Source organism: Sarcophilus harrisii, chromosome 2 (genome assembly GCF_902635505.1).
Source record: "Sarcophilus harrisii chromosome 2, mSarHar1.11, whole genome shotgun sequence".
In the NCBI taxonomy this organism is placed as follows: Eukaryota; Metazoa; Chordata; class Mammalia; order Dasyuromorphia; family Dasyuridae; genus Sarcophilus; species Sarcophilus harrisii.
In genome coordinates, this window is record NC_045427.1 from 195,051,316 (window position 1) to 195,075,577 (window position 24,262).

Sequence of the window (24,262 nt, forward strand, 5' to 3'; positions counted from 1 at the left end):
AGATGTAACAGAACTTCAATCAGGCCAGGCCTACATTGAGGCAAGATCTTAATGTACTCCTCTGCTGCCTTAAGTAGAAAACTTATGTTTCCACTTTTAGTTTTTCTTACTCTCCAATTTCACTTTGAGGCCTCGTTTTAAATTGGAGGGAAGTGGGAGAAGTCCTCCACCTTTCAGGTTTGTTGCCTGCCAGGCACTGGTGGGAGCTTCCTTCCAAAGGAAGAGCAAGAGCACCCAATGGACAATCAGCATACAAATAGCTGTATCTGTCATTCTGTATCATTCCCAAGGTACCTTCCAACACACAGAATTTAAAAGGGGAGTATAATTCAGCTGAGAAGGCGATACGGTTCACGAGAAAGGGCCCTTCTGTCCTCTTGCCCAGCATGGCCTCCTTGAGCTGATATGGAGCGGGGAGAGGGAGAATGGGGGCGCGTTGGTGACTGTGAAGGAGCAGGGGCTCCCACGCTCGGGCTCCGCAGGCCAAGTAGGGGAGGGCAACGAAGCAGTGTTCAGAACCCTGCTCCATGTTCCCGCCCCCAACCCCCAGTTAAATGCTGGCCTTGAGCCCCAGATAGGACCAGAAGGAGAATTTACAAGGTTCTTTTTTCTTATGTCTTACCCGATTCTGCTGGGCACTCCCATCCCCCACCCCGGTCTAGAGCCTGCCTCGCTCCCCAGCCAGGAAGATGCAGCTCCGACGAGGAGCACTCGGGCCTGGGGCAGGCACGGGGGCCCGAGGTACCCGCCGCCGGGCTACTTAAACAGGTAGAGGTCGCTTCCTCTCCATACCCCGGGACGGATTTAAGTGTAAAAGGAAAGGACTGGTTGGCCGGCTGTGGAGTCAGGCGGCCACCGCCCAGATCGATCTACCGAGAAGGGCGGCGCCCGTTCTCCGCATCTGCCCCCAGTATCTCCCCCTCTCCGTCACGCCCCTCCTGCCCCTCAGTCCCGGTCTTCGCTGCACCCGGAGTCTTCCTCCCCCTCCCCCACTCATAATAAGCTGCTCGGTCACGGCCCAAACCTCCAGAGGCTGGCACGTGGCTGCGGAGCTGGGCGCGGGAAACCAAACATAAAAAGAAAGGAGACCCCGGGGGAAAGGAGAGCAGGAGCCTCACCTCGCCGCCACCGGGAAGTGCGGAGACTCCAGGGTGGGACTGCTCACACCGCCAGCAGAGGTGCCGGAGGCAGCCACGCCCACTCCGCTTTTTTTTTTAATTTCCTTTCCCTTCCCTTCCTCTCACCTCTCCGCTTGGAGTCCGTCCCCATTCCCACCCCGCAGGCGCAGAACGCCTCTCTGAGTCCCGCCCCGCGCCCTCCCCGGCTCTCCAAAGGAAGCCGCGAAACCTCGTGGACCCGGCCCGCGCCGGAAGTAAAGTTGGGAGGCCTCCGCGCCGGGCCGGCGACGCCGGAAGTGGTGCTGGTCGTGCTCCGGCCGAAGGCTTGGAGCTGCGTCTCTGAATAAGAAAGCTGTAGCTGCATTGCCGTGGTGCTGGCGGCTTGTCGCTTCTCCTCTTTCCTGGTCCCTTCCCCTGGCCCCGGAGATGTCGGCGATCCCGGCGGAGGAGAGTGACCAGCTGCTGATCCGCCCGCTGTAAGGAGCCGGGGGAGGGAGAAGCTGCGCGCCGCCTTGTCCGAGCGGGGAGGCCGTGGGGGCTCGGGAGGGGTAGCCCGAGAGGAGGGGTTCCCCAGCCCCACGCTGACAGCAAGACCTGGCCGCGCTCCTGTCGTCGGCGTCTCTGGGCGCAGGCTGTTGTCCGTGCTCTCCTCGAAATGCATCTCCCCACCCCCACTCACCTGTCGGTCCCTGCCACTTTCTACAGGCATCCTTTCCTGATCCCCTTCTTTCCCCCTCTGGGGTCAGTGACCTTCCCCCTCAAACTCCTCGCCCCTTTGTTTCGCGTCGCCCTGAGGCCCCAAGATCGCTGTGTGGTTGTTACCTTCGTTAGCCTCTCAGTCTCCTTATTAGACTGAGCTCCGGAGGGCACATCTAACCTAGTATTTCCGTAAGTAGGAAAAACTTAAGCAAATGAACGAGTGAATGAAAGGAACGTCGGCCAAAGACCTCTTCTCGCCCTCACTCCGAGTTTGCTGACCTTTCGTTTCCTTCTCTGTAAAGCAGATGTATTCTCACTGCCTGTCTCACAGGACTGGCCTCTTGGTTAGGACTTGTTGTTGTTGTTGTTGAGAATCCAGAGAAAGAATTTATATGGAAAGAACTTTTGTAAATATCCAAACAGTTATGACCTAACAAACGTCCATTAAGTTTCTGTTAGGCATCATTACACTATATTGGGGGACCATTCCTTCAATGAAAATAAGTAAACGCAAGGAATGTTATTTGTGTGGCATTGTGCCAGACTTTGCCTTTACCCACTGGGAAATTGCAGGAGTGTGAGGAGAGAGAAAACACACAAAACTCTAGCGCTAGGTAAAATGTACGGAAGAGGGAAAGGTCGGGACAAAGTGCTAGTAGAAATTGAAGGTGAAATTCCATCCATTTGGAAGGAGTGAGTGAGCTAGAGTCAGGAAGACCTGAGTACAAATATAGCTATGGGATCTCTAAAATGTGAATCGTAATAGCACCACTTGCTTCAGAGTTTCATGAGAATAAGATGAAATAATATTTGTAAAGTGCTTTGCAAACCCTAGAATTATACATAAATGCCAGATATTATGGATTTGATATACCTAAACTTTGCCTTGAAAAAAGGGAGAGATTCTGGCAGGCAGATGACAATGGCAGATTTGGAGGAAAAACATAAAGAAGGTAAAAGATAAGAAAAAACCCCATTTAAAAGGTGAGATTTTAGCTGTTACTTGAAAGAAAGAGAGATGAAGAGGGAGAACATTTTCATGCATGAAGGAAGCAGAGATGAAGAGGGAGAACATTTCCATGCATGAAGGAATAACAGCCACTGAAAAATTGTCTTGTTCAAGGAATTGAAAGTAGTGAATGTCACTGGATCAAACAGTCTGTCTGGGGCTAGGAGTGGAGTGTTAAGTGTAAGAAGACTAAAAGTAATGAGCTAGAGAGAATAAATAGAGGCATTCATCTTCATTATCTTTTGAGATTAGTGGAAAGGAGCTCGGATTTAGAGAAGTGAAGTCTCATTCATAGGAACACAGATTTGGAGTAGGAAATGATCAAAGAGGTCACCTAATCCTGCCTGAATGTATTCCTTTTTTTTTTTTTTTTTTTTTTTTTGCTGATCAGGAAACAGACATCTAGAGAGATTAAGGGATATGTTCAGTTCCACCTATAAAATAAGTCACATAACTGAGATTCAAATCCAACTCTGTTGATTCCAAATTCTCTAGTCTTTTTACATTGTAGCAAGTTGCAATAAAGGGATAACAGATAGCCTTAGAAATAATGGATTGAAAAAGTAGCTTATTTTTGGAGATGACAATTTGGAACTTCTCTATGTTGATTGGCTTATAGTTAAGTATCTGCCTTGTTTATATTTGTCAGTTACTTACTATAGGCTAAGTGAAATACAAAAGAATAAATGAAGAAAAGAGCATTTGTTACATGCTTGCTGTATGCCAAGCATTATGCTAAATGCTGGAGATTTAAAGGGGGAGGGAGGAGAGGCAGAGAGAAAGGAGTGATGACAGCCCCTGACTATTTCCTAATAGGGACAAACAGCACATATAATAGAGTAGCTTTGGTAGCCAAGAAGATTTGTTTTGGATTAAGAATTTGTTGAGTTGATGAGAGGAGCTATGGAGGAGTTGATTGACACCAGTGATTGGCAAGAATATAACCAAGGTAAAATATGAAGCAAGTCTGGGACTAGCTAGATATAGTGGGCCATGTAAATTTACACTCACCCAGTTGAGAATAGTATGAGCTGCACGTGAAAATTCCAGAACTGAATGGACTATAGAACATTTAGACTGTAGAACTTTAGGAGATTACAGCCTAAGGAGAAACAATAATTCTAATGGCTCATATTTACTTTGAGCTCCTTCCTAGCAACCTTACTGTAGGACAAGTAAATATTATTATCCACTGTTTACAAATGAAATAACAGAGATTAGAAAGGCTTTTTTTTATTTGCATATAGCTAATAAGCTACAGAGACAAAAGTTGAACTCCAGTCTTTAACTCTCACTAGTACTCTTGATTATGCCAAGATATACTACAGACATACCCATGAAATTGATTAATAACAAAAGGATCATTACAAACAGTAACTGCTGTCACATTCAGAGCACTTGAACTTCTTAGTGAATGCAGAGCTGTTAAGGGTTAGAGGAAATCCAAGGTTTTAGTAAAGGAGCCCTCACCTTCATGGAGTTCACAAGTCTAGTAAGTAATAGGATATACCACTTAAGATAATACTAATGTACAGTACCACAAAGTAAATAAGGGATGACATAGCATAAAGTGCTGTTTGAGGTCTCCGGTAATTAGCTAGTAAGAGAATTGGGGTGAGCTTCATATATACTGTAGCATTTCATTTGGATTTTGAAGAATTCTAGAAATTCATCCAGAGATGAAGTAGGATCTGAGCCACATGAACATAATAAGCAGCATATTTACACGGTAGTGTTTACTGAGTCATTGGGTCATAGATTTAAAGCTGAAAAGAACTTTAAAGACCTTATTTTGAAAATGAGAAAACAGAGGCCCCAGGATTTAAGCAATTTGTCTAATTTACCTCAAGTATAGAGAAAATAGCTTAGTAAAGAAGTAACTGAGTTAGTGTTTCTTATTTAAATTATAATAATCACATTTCCATTTTCATAGTATTTTAGAGCTACAAGATATCTTAGACATAATTAGTCAAACCTACTCATTTTACAAATTTAGAAGTAATTTGTCAATAATTTCAAGGTAAGTGGTACAGAACAGAGACTAGAATAATCTAATGATTCTGAGTCCAGTGTGTTGGAGATTTTTTTTTCCACCATACTTCTGGGCCTCTGTAATTGTGGAATATAATTAAATGGCGGTAGAAATGAATAATATTCTTTAAACAAAGGACTTTGTAAACTAATTATTAGGGAAATGAAATCAAGATATCATATACTCTCTGATATGCAACATAATGAAAAGAAGACGTGATTTTTATGGTAATGAGATCTTATATTGAGTGCAAAAAAATAAAAGGTGCAGACCATTACATGCTGTAGAAGTTCAGAGTTGGTAGAAATTAACATCAACTAGAAATTTTGGAGGCAATGGTACTTGAGTTGGACTTTAAAAGATGAGTCAACTTTAGCAATACACAGAAGCATTTTAGAAGAGCTTAAAAAGTATGACTTGTAATAAATTTAATAAGAATAGATAACTTTTAAAATTGAAGAGGAAAAATTTGAATAATTCAGAGGAAAAAGAAAGACATTCCACTCATATTTTAATTTAAGCTTATTTGTTAAATTCCATTTGCTATTTTGTATTAGGTTATAAATTTTATTTCTCTATAAAATGATGAAATATTCCTACATCTTTACATATCACAATCCATTTAACTTAAAAAACAAATGATCAGTGTAACTTGGATATTTTTAAATTACTCTGTCAAGATTTAAAAAAAAAATTTTTTTTTTTTAAATATAACTTTTTATTGACAGAACCCATGCCTGGGTAATTTTTTACATTATCCCTTGCACTCATTTCTGTTCTGAGTTTTCCCCTCTCTCCTTCCACCCCCTCCCCCAGATGACAAGCAGTCCTGTATACATGTTAAATATGTCACAGTATATATCCTAGATAAAATATATGTGTGCAGAACCGAACAGTTCTCTTGTTGCACAGGAAGAATTAGATTCAAAAGGTAAAAATAACCTGGGAAGAAAAACAAAAATGCAAACAGTTTACATTCATTTCCCAGTATTCTTTCTTTGGGTGTAGCTGCTTCTGTCCATCATTGATCAATTGAAACTGAATTAGATCTTCCCTTTGTCGAAGAAATCCACTTGCATTAGAATACATCCTCATACAGTATCATTGTTGAAGTATATAATGATCTCCTGGTTCTGCTCATTTCACTTAGCATCAGTTCATGTAAGTCTCTCCAAGACTCTCTATATTCATCCTACTGGTCATTTCTTCTCTATCAAGATTTTCATTCAGACACTTTAATTTAAGTTTAAACCTCTATCTCTATAACATAATCTCTTCAGAAAATTAGACACATACATTCAGACATACACATTCCCTGAACCTAAATTGTTCCCTTTTCTGGTAATTTTATAAGTTGTTTTTTTTCTTTCTTTCTTTTTTCTTTTCTTTTCTTTTTTTTTTTTTTTTTAAGGATTCCTAAGGAGTTCTCACTCAGAACTCCCCAAAATATGTATTTTGCTTTTTAAAGGGGAAAGCATCAATTGATTTATTAGCATAGTTTTGTGCTGTTATTAAAGTTTTGCCTTAATATGTTTGCACAGATGTTTGTTTCTTTTGACATTGTTATTGTTTTTTTACAGTGGGGCTGGACAAGAAGTAGGAAGATCATGTATTATTCTGGAATTCAAAGGAAGAAAAATAATGGTAATCACTACAAATATATATATACATACACATGTAGTATAAATCTGTTACTGTCTAAAACAAATATCTTTGTAATGATCTTTGAATTTTTACAAAAGCATTACTAGAATATAGTTAAAGAGTTCATTAGTTTCACTGCTGTGAGTTAGAATTATGTGCAAAAGTTTCTATCAGGATTCTAGACGCTTGATAAAAACATGCATTTATAATATAGTGTGACTAAATCTTTAAGAAATTTGTAGATTACACGAAGAGTGACTGAAACAAAAACTTAGTTACTTTATTGTGTTCATCTTAAAGAGAAACATGGTAGGGGAGCTAGATGGCACATTGAGCAGAGTACCAGCCCTGAAATCAGGAGGACCCAAGTTCATATGTGGCTTCAGACACTTAACACTTCTAGCTGTGTGATCTTGGGAAGTCATTTAACCCTAATTGCCTCACAAAAACAAACAAAAAAAGAAACAAGCAAGAGAAACATGATAAACTTAACTGTTGTTTTTAATGACTTAAGGGTAAATCCTCACATAAGATCAGAAAATCATAATGAAATCTAAAATCCATGGAGAAAGTTTTTACCAAATTATTTTGGAAGAGTTCATTTACTTTGCTATTAAAAAGGCATCTGGGGAAAATAGGTTCAAGTTCTACCTTTGACACATCCCATGTCACCACAGACAAGTCATCTAGTTTCTTGGTGCTTTCTTGAGTACTTATATTTTCACACTCTGTCATAAATGTTTTACAAACAGATTTGCATTTATTTTGAGAAGTCAGTAATATTAAATAGATAAGAGTGTAGTGTCACCATTATATTGTGTCCATCATGACAAATTAATGATAAATGTTTGTGAACTTTAACAGATTTTTTTTTCAGAAGCTATATTTGTACTAAAGATAATTTAATGCGTTTTTTTCCCCCTAATTCTTATATAGTTGGATTGTGGAATTCATCCTGGCTTAGAAGGAATGGATGCTCTTCCTTACATTGATTTGATAGATCCTGCTGAGATTGATCTTCTCTTAATTAGTCAGTAAGTCTTTTCTTGAATGAAGATAATCATTTTTGAAGCATGTTTTTAATAATGATTATTCATATTTTTAAAATAATTTTTATTTCACCACTGGAATGTCTATACTGGTGGGAAGTAAACTAATCTCTAAGTGGAAGCTGGCATATCACTTGGAATTTTTTAGTACTTTTGCATAATTTGTTTTTTACTATCTTTGAAAAATGTTCTATTTCCTCTTACCTTTCATTAGATCTACTTTTCTACATTGACTGGCAAAAACTGATCATTTGATTACATCATTAATGGGTTACCAAGGAGTTCATGTCAACCAGTAATGTTGCTTCAGCCTACCTTTTTAGGTTATTTTGTTTTGGTTCACCAACGCTACTTTTGAGCCAAACTAAACCACTCGCTGTTCCTTGAACTACTCATTCCATCCTAGTCAGTGCCTTTACATAGACTTTAACTCCCTGCTTGGAATGTTCTTTCTTCTCATTTCTACCTCTTCTAAGAGGTAGAAATTCATTTATTCATTTTATTATTAGCTACCTCCCATTTGAAACCTTTTCCCAATTGATAATGCTTTCTCTATGATTACATTTACTTATTTATTGTAATATAGTTTAACTAATAGAAGACAAGTTCCTTGAGATCAGGAATGATTTCATTTTCAACTTGATATCCACAGTACCATGCACTCTGTTGAGTGAAATAGTTGTTATTTCTAGGAAGCTAGCTGAAGCAGTAAGGATCCCTGAGGAAGAGACAAGAGGCAGCAGATGCTAAGCAAGTCAGATGACCACTTCTCCATTGACCACCATCTTCCTTCAGGATTCAAATTCCTGAAGCCAAGTGCTTTAAGAATAGCAGTGACCTCCATACCTACTTTCAGTCCAGTTCTCACAGCCTGGGGGAAGAAATTGTTGAGAGAGGCCCACATTGTTTATTATCATCACTAACAACAGTCAGAAGTGTAGAAGCCCTAAGGGTGGCAGTAACCCCACCTCCTATCATCATTCCTGCTTCAAGTAACACTTCTCAGAGTCATCATTTGGAGAACCATCTCCTTTGGAGAAAGGGCTCATTCCCACCAGTTGCCATACTGATGAAGATAGCTCAGCAAAGCACCTTGGGAGAATGGGAGGCAGATGTGCCAGGCAAATCAAATCTCCATCTTGGCCACCATCACATCCTGATAGGAACAGTCTTAAGACCCTGAATTAAGCTCATCCAAGAATTCTAGGAATGTTAACATAAAGTAATATCAAAGAAAAGGCATTTACTTCTGCTTTACCACTGTGCCTTAAGGACTTGCTGCTGAAGCCTATATATGTTGTCGCCTCCATTAGAATGAATGTGAACTCTTTGAAAATGGGGACTGTCTTTTCTGTTTGTATCTTGCACATGATAAGGGTTTTATCAATGTTTCCTTTATTCATTTCTCTTTTTTACATATGACAGTGATCCTACAATATTTTCTCAAACTTCTATCTGTTCCCTTTTTGCATATAATTGATTGCCTTTTTAATTTTACCTAAGAGTGTCCATAATTAAAGCTCTGAAACTGTTTTAGTCCATATTGCTATTGTACAGTAAATTTTTGTAGAATGAAAATCAGAAGCATGATAGATTAGCTTGTATAAAATGTTAAATGAGACTGAATGGTGCTCTATACAATATAAAAAGAACATATGTTAATTAGTACGTGGTCCCTATTTTGTGGCTTTGTTATAGTTTGCCAGTTAGTCCCAACTATTCCTTGATATGGATTGTAATTTCTCGTCCTCTTGCAAAGATGACCAAACATTTCATTGTTGTAACACTCTTTAAGTGTTGTCATAGCTTGGAGATTTTTGTATTGATACAGGAATTTTCATACTTAGTTTCTCTAAAAACAAACTAAATTTGGAAACAAGTGCTTTATAGCAAAAATTCTCTACTAAGACTTTGAAATCGTGTAAAATTAGTGTGTCATGACTTTCCTAATTGTAAATTGCTACAAATGACTTAGGCACACAATTTTAGTAAATAAATTTTAGCAAAAGTATAAAATTTAATTGATTATCTCTATAGTAACTTAATTACATTATATTATTGTAAAACATAGAATCATTATACATTACCACAGACACTATAAAAATCCTTTTATCATTTACTTATTGAATTTATATTGCTCCTTTTCTCCAAAAAGTCTTGACTCATTTCAAAATTAATTTCCATTTTTCAAGTGGAAAAAAAGTAATCTAAAGTACCAGTGTTCAAAAAACATTGGCAAAAAGTTCCTTTTCTATATCCTGAAGCCAGTAAGCATTTGTTAAGTGCCTGCTGTTTACTAACCTCTGAGGACACCAACTAAAAGTGAAATAGTCCCTGACCCTATGAAACTGAGATTCAACCAATTGTGACAATGTACATATAAATTGGTGTACACAAAAATGGTATAAAGTAATTTGTAAGGGGAGGGTAGCAGCAACTGAGTTGACCCCAGGAAAAGACCCCTTGTAGAAGAAGATAATTTTTTGAAGAAAACCAGGGATTCCAAGAGCAATGAGGGGAGGAAGAAAACACTGCAGTCTCATAGGGCAATCATTATAAAGCACTGAGCCCTAAGGTTGGAGTATCATGTGAGCAGCAGCAACAAGAGCCAATATAGATAGAACATGGAGTACACAAAAGGGAGTAATTGTGTAAGAAACCTGGAAAATTAGGATGTCTGGGTTGTGAAATAATTTTATTTACAGCGTTGGACTTGAAATTGATTAATTGAGTGAATTTGGCTGTGTGGAATATTAGTTAACATAGAAGGAGACTTTCATGAGGCAAAGAATCTAGTAAGAATCAGTTTAAAGTAATCTAGTTGAGGGATGACAAGCCCATGAACTAGAATGGTGGCTATAATGAATTGGGAAAAAGAGGTGCATCTGTGAGATGTGATAGAGATTTGGCAGCTGATAGAATATGTTGGATGAATAAGTGTGAGGAATTAGATGTCACTGAGTTTGCAAACCTGGAAGACACAAATAATAGTGGTATTCAATCAGTAGTTACTTTAAATGGAATTTCTCTTTGTAACTCTGTTGGATTTTGTTAGTGATATATAAGAATGCTGATGACTTATGTGGGTTTATTTTGTATTCTGCAACTTTGCTAACGGTGTGGATTATTTCTAATAACTTTTTAGTAGAATCTCTGGGGTTCTCTAAGTATACCATCATATCATCAGCAAAGAGTGATAATTTGGTTTCCTCGTTGCCTATTCTTATTCCTTTAATCTCTTTCTCAACCCTTATTGCCAAAGCTAGCATTTCTAATACAATATTAAATAGTAATGGTGATAGTGGGCAACCTTGTTTCTCTCCTGATCTTATTGGGAAATAGTGGTATTCTTAAGCAGAAAATGAAAACAGTTGGTGATGGTTGAGATAATGAATTCTTAGGCATATTGAGTTTACAATATCTGTGGGACATCAACTTGAAATGTCCAATAGACTGTTAATTGGTACAAGATTAGAGTTCAGGGGAGATAATGGCTGGATAAATAGATCTGAGAATCATCTGTATAGAAATAATAATTGAACTTATTGGAGCTGATGAGATAACCAAATTATATAATATTTGTTTTAACTCTAACTACAGTAAATTCATTCTCTAGTTATTGCCAGACTAGCCATATAGAAGTGTTAAGAATTCCTACTCTATACCAAATTTAGTTGAGTTATTTTCCTTCCCCATGTTCAGACTATTTCTTCTTTTCTCAATAACAACCATAGATTAGAGGTTCTTAAAGGGATGTAAAATTTTGGATTTTATATTATTGCACATAAAAGAAAAGTTATGAATATTTTGTTTAATATTGATTGACTAACCCGGAAAAGTACGTACAGTATAATATTCACTCAGTAAACACAGTTTGCCTCTTATATAAATGCACTGATTTCAAAGTATATCAGACTTTGAAGTCCCAAAGAATTCAACCAAAAACATCTGATTTTATTAAAGAGAAACTGAGCATGCAAATATCTCCTGACTTTTTAAATTGTTTCCTACTTAAAATTTTAGTGTTCCATGATTTATCATGGAATGCTGTGAAAAAGAAGTTTGAGAACCACTGCAATAGATAAATAATGCCTGTCTGTGCCAGATTGCCAGATGTTTGAATCTTATTATGGAAATATTATATCTTGTGTATTATACTTTAAATTGACTATATTGAGTAATACTGCAAGCATATCAACTGCATTTCTTTTATCTTAAGTTTCCATTTAGATCACTGTGGTGCCTTACCTTGGTTTCTTCAGAAGACAAGTTTCAAGGGAAGAACATTTATGACTCATGCTACAAAAGCTATTTATAGATGGCTTCTTTCTGATTATGTCAAAGTTAGGTGAGTTACTACCAAATTGTTTATAGATTTTTTTCATACATTGCCAGAGAGTGTTTGAGTTTTCCTGTTCCATTCATAATATTAGTTCCCATACTGGTCTTATTTACCCCTCTAAATATGGTTTGTTACAATACCGGAGTGTAGGTTGTAATCACAGTTACAGACCAGTACCAGTAGTTCCTTTCAAAATAAAGAAGGAATCAAATATTTACATCATTGTCATATTTCCAAGCCAATATTAGATAGTGGGAGGATAGATGTTAGGCTTGGAATCGGGAAACTCTGGGAACAAATCTCACCTGACATGACCTGTGTAACCCTGAACAAGTCATTTAACTTCTCTGAATTTCAGGTTTCTCATCTATAAGATGGGAATAAAATATACCTTTAGTTTCTCCCACACAAGGTAGTTGTGTGGCTTACATGTGGTTTACATCTGAGGAACTTTTTATAAATTTTTAAATGTAATATAAATGTCAGCAATTGTTAACTTAATTAAAATTGAAGTTCACATAATATATCAAAAAAAAAATTTCACTCCTCTTTACTAAAAAGCTTAGAATTTTTATGCTTAATTACAGAGTGATCATATCTTATAATATGTGTTAATATGTCTGTATGCTTGTATTTATATGTGTATTCTCATAAAACATCAACATGATATAGTGGATGGAGGGTTCACCATTGTGTGTGGAAGGTCTGGGTTCAAGTTTAACCTGTATCACACACTAACAAGTTACTATCCTCTCAATGTCCCAGGTAGTCATCTAAGACTATAAGATACAGATAAATTGCTAATGTCCCTTGACAAAGGAAATGTTTTCCCCCAGTGAAATGAACCAAAACATAAACGGTTGGATAATTGTATTCTAATGTTTAATTTTTTGCATTTCTTTTAGGAAAACATCTTTCCCCCATAATATATACTGTGTTTTTCTCCAAGGTGTGTTTGTATAATTATCAGAAATGGTTATATTCTGAAAAGATATGCTCTTTGAAATATTGACCTTTTTTTGTTCATATATTTGTTTTAGATAATTCTCTTTTCCCCACAACATGAAATTCTTAAGAATTTCAAAAATTACAAAGCAAGTTCTTTGGCATTTGCTCCTATTGGTTCACTGTTATTCTCCAGCTACATCTAATCTTGTAGCTATTTTGATTACTCTCCAGATGCACTTTAAATTCACCAAAAAAAAAAAACCAAACATTTCAAAATAATTTGCTAATCTTATAGCTATACAACTTATTTCATGAAGGTATACAATTTAAGATTTAAAATAACAGAACATTATAAAATGCCAATAAAAATTACATCCAGAATGTTAAAGAAATTCTCTGATGTAGTGGAAAACCACTGGATTTGACATCAGAAGTCCTGAGTTCAAGTCTTGACAGTCAGTATGCTATCATTCCTATCCATTTTGAACATTGGAAAATGACCACGCTTCTCTAATAGTAAATACTATAATAAGGGCCTTGAATAACAGTTTGTTGTTGTTGAGTCATTTTTGTACTCTCCGACTCCTTGTTACCCCATTTGGGATTTTCTTTGCAAAGTGATTTGCAGTTTTTCTTCTCCAGTTCATTTTACAAATGAGGAAACTGAGGCAAATAGTGAAGGGATTTGCCCAGGGTCAAACAACTAATAAGTGTCTGAGGCCAGGTTTGATTAGGGAGATTAGTCTTCCTGGCTTCAAGCAAGACACTCTATCCACTGTGCCACCTAGCAGCCCTAAAAGAAACAGTATCTTTTATATATACAGCCCTTTGTGGGTACAGAATACTTCTGATATAAGATCTCATTTATCCTTAGAAGAATCCTGTGATGTAATCCAATTTGAATAATATAGTAACTTCTTCACCAGGACTCAAAAAATGTGATATTTGCAATAGAACTTTATGACTTATGAGTATAACTATATGCCATTTCTTTTTTTTTTTTTAAATAAATGTTCAGTTCCAAATTTTTTTCCCTGTTCTCTCAGCCATTGAGAAGGTAAAAATTTTGATACCCATTAGATATATGAAGTCATGAAAAACATTGCCACCCTAACTATGTTCTGAAACAGAAAGACAAGAAAAATAAAGGGGGAGCAATCTGTATTCTGAGTCCATCAGTTTTTTATCTGGAGATGGATAAAATTTTATATTGCGAGGTCTTTGGAGTTTGGTGGATCATTGAATTAATCATTATTTCATCCCATTCATATACCTTAACTTGATCAGATATTCTGCAAATTGCAGTTTCCCATTTTTGCGAACAGAAAACAAAGGCCGTCATAAATATTTTTATACATATAGGATCTTTTCCCTTTTCTTTGAAATTTTGGGAATTTAGACCTAGTAGCAGTATTATTGCATTAAAGGATATACCCAGTTTCATAGTCTTTAGGCCATAACTTTAAATTGTTCTCCAGAATAGTTGGACCAATTTACAACTTCACCAACAGTGTTAGAGAACTTAATATCCCACATCCTTTTGAGGATTTGTCACTTTTCTTTGCTGTCATCTTAGTTAATCCAATGGGTAGTAATTTAGAGCATTTTTTTCATGTGATCGTCAATAGCTTTTATTTCTCCTTTGAAAACTGCCTGTTCATATCATTTGGTCATTATCGGTTGCTGATTCCTATTTTTATATATTTGGTTCAGTTCTATATATATTTTAGAAGTGAAACCTTTATTGGAGAAACTTGCCATAAACATTCCTTCCTCTCCTTCCCCATTTCCTGCTTTTCTTCTAATTTTGAACTTGGATTTTTTTGTACAAAAACTCTAAAATTTTATGTAATCAAAATCATCCATGTGAACCTCTCTATCCTGTTTAGTCATGAATTCTTTCCCTATTCAAAGATCTAATGGGTAATTTCTTCTATGTTCCCTTAATTAATTAATTCCCTTCTGATATCACCCTTTATGTTTAACTCATGTATCCATTTTAAATGTTTTGGTATATGATGTGAGATGTTGGTCACTCCCTAGTTTCTGCTATACTGCTTTCTAATTTTTCTAGCAGTTTTTGTCAAATAGGGAATTTTTGACCCAATAGCTTGGGATCATTGGGTTTATCTCAAATACCAGGCTACTGTGTGTATTTGCTTCTGTATGTTGTATCTCTATTCCACTAATCATCCATTAACTCTGAGCCATTTTCCTAGAATTCTAGCTTTGGAGCCAAAAGGAACCTCAGGCCTTCAAACTATGCATTTTATGGATGAGAAAACTGGAGCCTTGAGGGGTTAATATGATTTGTCCAGGACTATACAAGTAGAAACTTCTGAGGGAGGATTTGAATCTAAAAGCTCTGACTGGAGCCAGTGCTTTTTCCATTTTACCACATATTGCCTATTCAGAATACTCCCTAGCCTTCAGACTCATAATTTCATTCAAATGGATCTCTCTCCCTCCATTAATACAGATTTCAATTCTTCCCTACCTTAGGAAATTGTTTCATGAATTGTTTGGGCCAAAAACATTTTAGCACCTATTGTCCAACCTCTTAGTAATAATAAGCCTATCCAAATTTGGGTAAGCTGGTTATTTGATAATAGTTTCTTCCCAGCCCCTTTTTCATTTTACTTCATCAAACATCAAGTACCTCCTCTGTGTAAGGCACTTTATTAGTGCTAGGGATAAAAACACAGTCATGCAAGACTGAACTCAAGGTATTTGAATGCTAGTGTTTAACATCTTGGAAAAATCTACCTTGCTTTTAGTGATGATATTTTTGTTGATGCCAGTAACACCTTCCACATGAGGATGCAGCAAGGAATATTTTAGCAAAGCATTTTAAATAATTATAATATAATCCACTTTCTTATATTTTCTATAAATAAAAAAAAAAGAATAGCTTTTTAAAGTATTTTTCCTATGATTACTTTAAAACAAATCAGGAAAAAATGTTTAATCTTATATTTCATGTTCTGTTATTGTTTTTAATTTTAGTAACATATCAGCAGATGACATGCTATATACTGAAACAGATTTAGAAGAGAGCATGGACAAAATTGAAACTATAAACTTTCATGAAGTAAAGGAAGTTGCAGGAATCAAATTTTGGTGTTATCATGCAGGCCATGTTCTGGGAGCAGCCATGTTTATGATTGAGATTGCAGGTGTAAAGGTACTGTGAATCTTCTTGTGAAGATAAACTGTAATAATGGAAAAAAGTAAAGAATCAGATATATGTTCAAATCCTTGACTTTATGCTTAAGATCTGTGTGACTTTAAAACAGGGGTCACTGAGCCTATTGGAAGCTCAGTTTTTTTACCCGTAAAGTGAGGTGTTCTTTTGCATTTTGTATTTTTTGGGGTGAGAGGGGTGTGTGTTAGTGTTTTGGGTTTTGTTTTGTTTTGTCTTGGTTGGTTTCTTTTACTACTTACATTAGAGAATTATTGTGAAGAATTTTTCAGACTTGAGTTGCCAGTCTTTCTTTTGACCATCAGGTATAGTAAATGGAAAATACCATGATGCTTCACACCTCCATTATACTTGTTTATACGTGTGTGTGTGTGTGTGTGTGTGTGTGTGTGTGTGTGTGTGTGTGTAGATATATGTAATTATTCTTGATTTGCCTATTTTTATTTTCTTTGAACATTTTCTTTAATTAGGTTTACTGCTTTGATTCAGTTGGGTACATTAGTTCTAATGAATATTTGTGATTCAAAATAATAAAATAAAATTTCAAAAGTTAAAAAATAAACTTAAGTAATCATAGTCTTCATCTATTTGCCTGTGATGTATAGAAAATTGCCTAGGTAATTTAATAGGGAATAACCTCTGGTCTTATATTTTATATTGAGATAATTTGGCAGCTATGTCACCAGACTGTGCTCCCAAAGGAAAGAAAAAAGGAAGAGAAGATAAGTTAGCAAGGCTATTTAACCTGTTTGCAGCAATCTCTAATAAAATTAGCTAGGAAAAAGTTGGGACAAATACTGAAAATACTAATTACAGGGTAGCATGTTGATTTGATGATGATGGTGATGATACTTATGAATACATGTATACACAAATCATTCCTAGATTTTACTGACTTAATTGTCAAATGTCTTTCCAAAGTCCTAATTCCTTTCTCAGATAAATATTTTGTCTTTCTTAGCTTTTATACACAGGTGATTTTTCAAGACAAGAAGATAGGCACTTAATGGCAGCTGAAATTCCTAATATTAAACCAGATATTCTTATTATTGTAAGTATTAGTGGTTTCTTTAATAGATTTTTTAAAAATTTAAAAATTTGTTTTTATATCCCCTAAGTTTCCCTCTATACCTTTCTCATTGCCCCTTATAATAAAGACACACCCCTAATAATAAAGAATTTTTGTCTTGTATTTATTGAATTAGTATAAAAGGTAATGTGAATTATGTAGAAATTGAATTGTATGTATTTTTTAAATATAAAGAAATAGTTTTTTTTCCCCTAGCTGTAGGGAAAAGTACTCAGCTTTCATGAATTAACCTGAACTTTGGAACTAAAAAAAATCAGGTATTGATTTATGCCTACTGTTACAATGCAACTTCATCCTTTGGCTTTTAAAAGTGATAATGCATAGAAAGGTTTATCCTGAAAGAAAGTAATGGAATTAGATGGAGCAAGTAATGTGTATCTACCTGGCACTTTATCCCCAACATTTTAATCAAGGCAAAATTACTTTAAAGTGAACATTTGCCCCAATCTTGAAGAGAAAAAGAAAGTATAAATTGAAACCTGAGAGTCTTGTAGACTAGAGAGGAGAATCTTTGTTTTGTCTCTTGGCACTTAGCATATGATGCCTTATATTTTTAAATTTATTTTTCTATCTTATTTATCTTTATGTGTTTTATATTTATTTTTAGGGAGATGTACATGACATGTCTCCCTAACTGGTTTATAAGTTCATTGAGAGCAGAGAAGATATCATAACCTTCTTTGTATGGCCTTTTCCAATATAGTATCCTGTTTAGTAATGGTTTATTTAGTTATGTTGGTAAAGTTCTAACCCCCTACTCTAATGTCATGGAGGTTACCACGGATTCTTGAAGATGTCAAATGAAATGTAATCTGTGGCAGGTTCTGTCAAATTGGGGAATCTTTTAATATCACCCATTAATCTACTGTTTGAGATTTCAAAACTAGAATAACTAAAATTTAAGAATAACTAAATTAAAACTAATGCTTAGTTGGCAGCAGTTGTGATTCACATGGTAGGAGGGAATACCCGGTGAAATCCCATATCCTTTTGAAGTATAGTGTATATATATGCTTGCTGATTATGGTAAAATGTACCAGCTCAGAGAAATTCAGTAATAGATTGTGTTTCAAAACCTTTTTAAGGTCTAGATGGTGATGGTCTTTCTCCACTAATATTTGTCTCCTTATATATATCCTTATCTGACCTTAAATAGCTCCAGCTCCCCATCCCCATTGTTCTGGGAGCAGTGGTAATTCTTTTGATGTTCATTTACTTGTTGATTGTACTGATAAACATCAGGCATTGAGATTAATATAGAAGATTCAGCTTCTTGGTTATAAGGCAAATAAATAATCTCAATTTCAGGAAAATCTACCTGAATTACTATCTTTTCTTGGCAAGTAGGTATCATAGTAGGCAAAAGCATCAAATTTGGAGTCTGGGATCAGACAGTCTTCAGTCTTAGTTCAAATCCGCCTTCAGACACCAACCATGTGACACTAACAAAATCACTTAACCAATGTCTGCTTCAGTTTCCTCGTGTGTAAATAATAACACTTGTATCTGAGAATTGTGAGGATCAAATGAGATAACCTGTGGTATTGCACTTTGGAAATGTTAAAGCATTATATAAATGCTAGCCATTGTTATTATTAATTTCACCTAGTGTTAAGTGTCTTAAGTCTACAAACAAATTATCTTATGGTAGAGGGATAGATCATTTTATTTGAATGTCAGTCTTTTTAAGACACTTGAGGTTGCATATATGTCTCATTCTGATATCCTACATTATTTAGGAATCTACATATGGGACTCACATTCATGAAAAACGAGAAGAGCGAGAGGCAAGATTCTGTAACACTGTTCATGACATTGTAAATAGAGGTGGCAGAGGTCTTATTCCTGTCTTTGCTCTGGGACGAGCTCAAGAACTTCTTTTAATTTTAGGTATGTTTCCTCCCCCTACCCTTCCAACTTTAAAAGGCATTTATAGAAAGTATCATTGAATAAATCAGCTGAGAAGACTTTGTATTTATATACAGCATCCTCAGTTTATTCTCTTACATTCCTATGAAGAAGCAACACTTATAGCCATAGGCAGCTTTACAGAGTGCATTATCTCACTAGAGCAAGATCATCATCTTCATTTTAACTGATAAGGAAATTAAGAACCAAGGAGATTAAGTGATTTGCCAGATTAAATAAGCAGCTGAAGTTAGATTTCCTTATACTAGTCCTACAGCTGTTTCATTCTCAACTCTTTAATCCTCCCCTCCCTCCCACCCACAATTCCTCTTTCTCTATTGCCATCACTCTTTTCACACCTCTATTTTGGATGACTACTTCCATATTCTATCTTATCTGCTCTTGTTTGAGAACTGCTAAATGCTAGACAACTTCACAAAATCATGCTGATAGGGTCACTACAGATTTCTTATCTAATATCACTTTGGTTCTCACTGCTGATAGCCATTCCACCATTCCTTTTTGCTTTTTTATCAATTTTTCCCATAATGAGTCTTCAAACATCATTTTTCTTCTCAAGCCATCTATGCTTCTGTTTCCTTCTAGGATACAACAGAATTTTTACCTCTATAATTTTACCCACCATGCCTCTTTTAATGCAACGTAGAATCACATTGACCTTTCTGGCAGCCTTATCAGCCAAATTCTGATTCTAATTCAAAGCTGCATTCTACTCAAACCCTCAGATCTTTTGCAATACAGCTTGTGTTATCTGAACTCATGTTTCCCATTTTGCACTTGCTGAATCAGTTTTTGGACCCAAGTTTAAGATGTTAGATTATCTGGTCTAACCCTTTTCATTTTATTGATGAGGAAACTGAGACCCAAACAGGCATAGGAATTAACCTAAAACAATATATAAATCTCTACTTTTATTATTACACAGGTAATAAGTGACAGATCCTCTGACTGTGGAATGAATCAGTTTTCTGTCATCTCAGATCAATATTATATTTCCCCTTGTAGTTCCTTGAAGGCAAGTCCTGTTTTGCTTTTGTCTTTTTTTTATATATATCTAGTATTTAGAATTCCCCCTAGTTCGTAGTGGGTGCTTTAAAAATGCTTTTAATTCATTGGTGAATTGAATTCATCAAGGGCAGTGAGGTACTATACTACTCTCTTTAGTTATCAATGTTTTCTTTTTGGTCACAATCTTCTGACAATCCAATTATTCCTGTATTTTCTCTTCTTGATCTGTTTTCCAGATCTGTCATTTTTCTTGTGTTTCACATTCTTTTCTATTTTTTTCATTCTTTAGGTTTTGTTTTGTTATTTCTTAGTCTCCTAGCTTCACTAGCTTTTCCTTTCCCTATTCTGATTTTCAAAGAATTATTTTTATCTTTGAGATTCTGTATCTCCTTTTTCTAGTTGGTTAATTTTTTTTTCATAATCTTATTTTTCTTAGATGGTTTTTATTTTTTATTTTTTCCAGAATGTCTCTTGATTTTTAAAATTTTTTTTTGAGTTCTATAAATTCTTTCTGGACAGAGAGCCATTTTACTTTACTCTTTGAGCTAGAAGTTTTTTTTTTAATTCTGTATCCTCTGAAGATGAACCCTGGTCTTCCTTGTTCCTATAGTATGTTTCCATGGTGGGGTTCTTTTTTCTTTGCCAGTTCATTTTTATTTTTTTTTAAATAAGAGATATTAGTGTAAGTACCACTGATGGAGGGGAGGGAGTGGAGAAGGGGACAGTGTTGGTGCCTCAGGCTTTCATTCAGCTCTTCCCTCTGACCAAAACCCAAACCAAGAGTTACCCCCCTCCTGCAAGTGCCCCCAGCCAGCAGTATCCCTGATGCCCTTATACAATCAAGATACTGGTTCCCTCTCGCCCAGGGCCCTATCTCTGCAGCACAGCTGGGCCCGATGTTCCCCATCAGCCAAGGTTCAGTCAGACTTTGGGGATTCAGACTTGACAAACAGTCAGGGAGGCTCCAGCCATACCCAGCTCTCCCCAGCGGTGCCCATTTGGTGTTTCTGCAGAACTAGCCTGGAGATGCTTACACTTCACACTAAATTCAACCTGGGAATTTTCTTCAGATCTTGTTGGATCCCCATTCTGCCCCATATCTTAATGTTCTCCTGAACAAAGGTTCACCCTGAGGTGCAAATTTTTTCTATTTGTGGGTGAAATCTGGAGAGCTTAAAATTTACCTATTTACTCTGCCATCTTCCCAGAATCTTCCTCCTCCCTCCTTACTTATCTTAGGTATCAACTTCCTAGTAGCCATTTTTGATCTATTCTTTCCAGTCTAAATGTTGTAGGAAAAAAGTAGAAGCCAAATAAATAGGTTTGTATTTCTGCTTTCTTTGTGTTGTCAGTTTTCGTCATCCCACCTAACCTGAGTAGAAGTCTTGTTCCTTTTGCCTAGTGCAACAATTTTATAAAAATACTTTTTCTTAGAATATTTTACCAGCTATGGGTTATTTTAAGTTGTGATATTGCTGTTATTCTTCCAATTCCATGCTATACTGTTGTGCTTCTTAATTTAATACCTTAATTTCCTCTTAATACAAACCTAGATGTGTGTCTCAGAAATCTAAAGGAGTCATCAGTGCATTTAAACTCATCTCTTTTGACTGTATTTCTTTTTCCCTTTTGTTACAATTTTTCTTTATGTCTCCAAAATGTTCATCTTTGAGGTTTCTCATTTTTCCTAGACTTACTTGAAGTCTGCTTCCCAAAATCTAGGCTGTATGTCACAATTGATCTTATAATTCCTTCCTGTAATCTCTTATAAATTCCAAGATATACACACACACACACACACACACACACACACACACACACCCCAAGGTTCTATCATCCCTGTTTTAGCACAAAGTGGTTCAGAATGACAATTTCTGTCATTAGTTATTCTTCTTTAAAGATGAAATTATCATTAAGACAAACCAAGACATTAATAGCTTTACCATCTTTATTAGAATATCCAGGTCATTGAGATTCTCTAACACTACAATATCCTGCCTCTGTGCCAGACTTATGATCTGTTTCCCTGACTTTTCATCTGTTCCCTTTTTCTGTCTAGATTGTCTTCAAGCAGAGGGGTCAGACATGCAGCCTGAATATCTGCTGTCCTCCCAAGTGGTCATAACCAAACTTAAACTGTCACTGAGAATATTTAACAAAATAAGTGAAAATAAATTAAGTTTAATTAATAAATAATAATAAAATAATATATTTATAATAATAATAAAATAATATAATAAAATAATAAATTAACATTACATTTTAAAACTAAGTCAGTATGTGATCTTCAAGAATCCTTATGTACAGATTAGTGGCCCCAATTTCTACTTGAATTTGACACCAATAGTATAATATGTATTTTGATTTCAATTTTATTTCGATTTCTGACAGCATTGTTTTTTTACCAAAATGAACCTCTCAAGGTATTTCCCCTCAGAATTGCTGGGTTTCTCTTCATATTTTATAATGCTTTTTCACTATCTTCTACCCCTCAACATCTGTCAATTTCGTGAGGCATATTTCAGTTATGTGTTCCAGTGGTACTTGTAGTCTGAAATTTTTCTTTTTGAGTTAAAATTTCTAATTCTCTTTTCGTATTATCCTTGCTGATCCCATTTCTGTTCATTTCTGTATAAATATGTGAGACCACGGGTTTTATGGCTAGCTTTTGGATTTAGTCTCCTATGAGTTTCTGCCCAACTCTATTACTGTTCTTCCTATGTTGTAACTACATTAGGATATCTGGCATTGGTGATACACATAGACAGTTTTTTTCTCATCTCCTTTCTTTTTCAATTTAAAGCTTTTTTTAATCAGTGGTTTTTGTTTTGTTTTGTTTTGTTTTTGCTGAGGCAGTTGGGATTAAGTGACTTGCCCAGGGTCACACAGCCAGGAAATGTTAAGTGTCTGAAGCCATGTTTGAACTTGGATCCTCCTGACTTAAGGACTGGTGCTTTATCCACTATAGCTACCCCTACTAGCTACCAACTAGCTACCCCTTTTTTATTAGTTTTACAAGACCAACTTTTTATTAATCATTGTTAACTACATTCTATCTCTGATAAAAAACACATTATTCCTATATTTTAAACTCATGTCCAGAAATCCCAAATGCATTCCCAGACACCATCTTAACTAGCTGCTCTATGCTTTTGTCTTTTGAAATCCTTGCATATGATATATTCTTTTGCTATACTGATAAGAGATATGCCATATGTCTTACCTCTAATTTCTATAGCATCTTGTTCATTTTGTCTGATTTATTTCTCTGTTGAAACTTATAGGAAACTTAGGATATTGAAGTCTCCTCTCATTGTTTTCTTATTCTCTATACCTTGTAGTCAGATAATTTTTTTTAATTAATAGCTTTTTATTCTTCAAAATACTTGCAAAGATGATTTTCAACATTCACCTTTGCAAAACTTTTTGTTTCAAATTTTCCTTTCTCCCTCTCCCCTCTCTTCGACAACAAGTAATCCAATATAGGTTAAACATGTGTAATTCTTCTAAACATATTTCCCCATGTATCAGATAAAGTTTTATTAATTTAAATGTAAGGCATTAGGAGCATATAAGTTTATTCTTGAAAAGAATTTATGATTTCTTTCAGTGTAATAGTTTTCAGTACCTTTGAATTTTTTAAATTTTAAGTTCTATGATTATATATTGTAAAAACCTAAAAAAAAAAAAAAAAAAAAAAAAACCAGCATTTCAAATAAGAGATATGTTTATATAGCCTTCCTATACATTTGAAAATTAAAAAGCTTTCTCAATTATCCATAATGTTAAAGGGCAAGATTATTATTGATGTAAATGACTAACATATAATATAACATGCCAACATTAACTTCAACCTCTTTCCCTTATTCATTCTGTATAAGAACTTTTAGTAAGTAATGATTGTGATTTTTTTTTAAGCTTTTTCATTTTTTGTCTTCTGCCTTCTAATGAAAAAAACTAATGAATGCTGAATATGTTACAAAAGGGGAAAAAGGCAAAAATGCAATCAAATGCATGGTTGAAAATTTACCCTTTATGTTTGCTTTTAATTAGATATATTTGCATTTTTGTGTGAAATACATTGAATAGTGTTTTTTAAAGTATTATCAGAATGAAATTTGTTGACTCTGCTATGAAATTATGAAACAAGGACATGGGAATAGTTTTTAAAATATCTGAAATATTTAGTAAT

General features: G+C 35.5%; 2 protein-coding genes across 11 annotated transcripts in view; one reads left to right on the forward strand and one right to left on the reverse strand.

Moving 5' to 3' along the window:
- Window positions 1-3,872, reverse strand: part of ITGB1BP1 (integrin subunit beta 1 binding protein 1) — a 24,574-nt gene extending 20,702 nt beyond the window's left edge. For 2 of the 8 annotated variants that reach the window (XM_003757878.4, XM_012539887.3), the window contains exon 1: window positions 1,119-1,259. The gene's annotated coding sequence lies outside the window, so the exon portion shown is untranslated. Of the gene's footprint in view, window positions 1-622; window positions 642-1,118; window positions 1,279-1,940; window positions 2,069-2,096; window positions 2,185-3,837 lie in introns of those variants that run through there. The other 6 variants (XM_031951208.1, XM_031951210.1, XM_031951211.1 and 3 more) reach the window with 6 other exon arrangements.
- The window catches only part of CPSF3 (cleavage and polyadenylation specific factor 3), a 53,530-nt gene continuing 30,618 nt past the window's right edge, over window positions 1,351-24,262 (forward strand). The window contains exons 1-7 of one of the 3 annotated variants that reach the window (XM_003757876.4): window positions 1,351-1,594; window positions 6,439-6,502; window positions 7,439-7,536; window positions 11,771-11,899; window positions 15,848-16,025; window positions 17,005-17,094; window positions 18,873-19,023. In XM_003757876.4, the coding sequence (XP_003757924.1) occupies window positions 1,545-1,594; window positions 6,439-6,502; window positions 7,439-7,536; window positions 11,771-11,899; window positions 15,848-16,025; window positions 17,005-17,094; window positions 18,873-19,023 (760 nt within the window). In that variant the 5' untranslated portion in view covers window positions 1,351-1,544. Of the gene's footprint in view, window positions 1,595-4,067; window positions 4,319-6,438; window positions 6,503-7,438; window positions 7,537-11,770; window positions 11,900-15,847; window positions 16,026-17,004; window positions 17,095-18,872; window positions 19,024-24,262 lie in introns of those variants that run through there. The other 2 variants (XM_031951207.1, XM_023494640.1) reach the window with 2 other exon arrangements.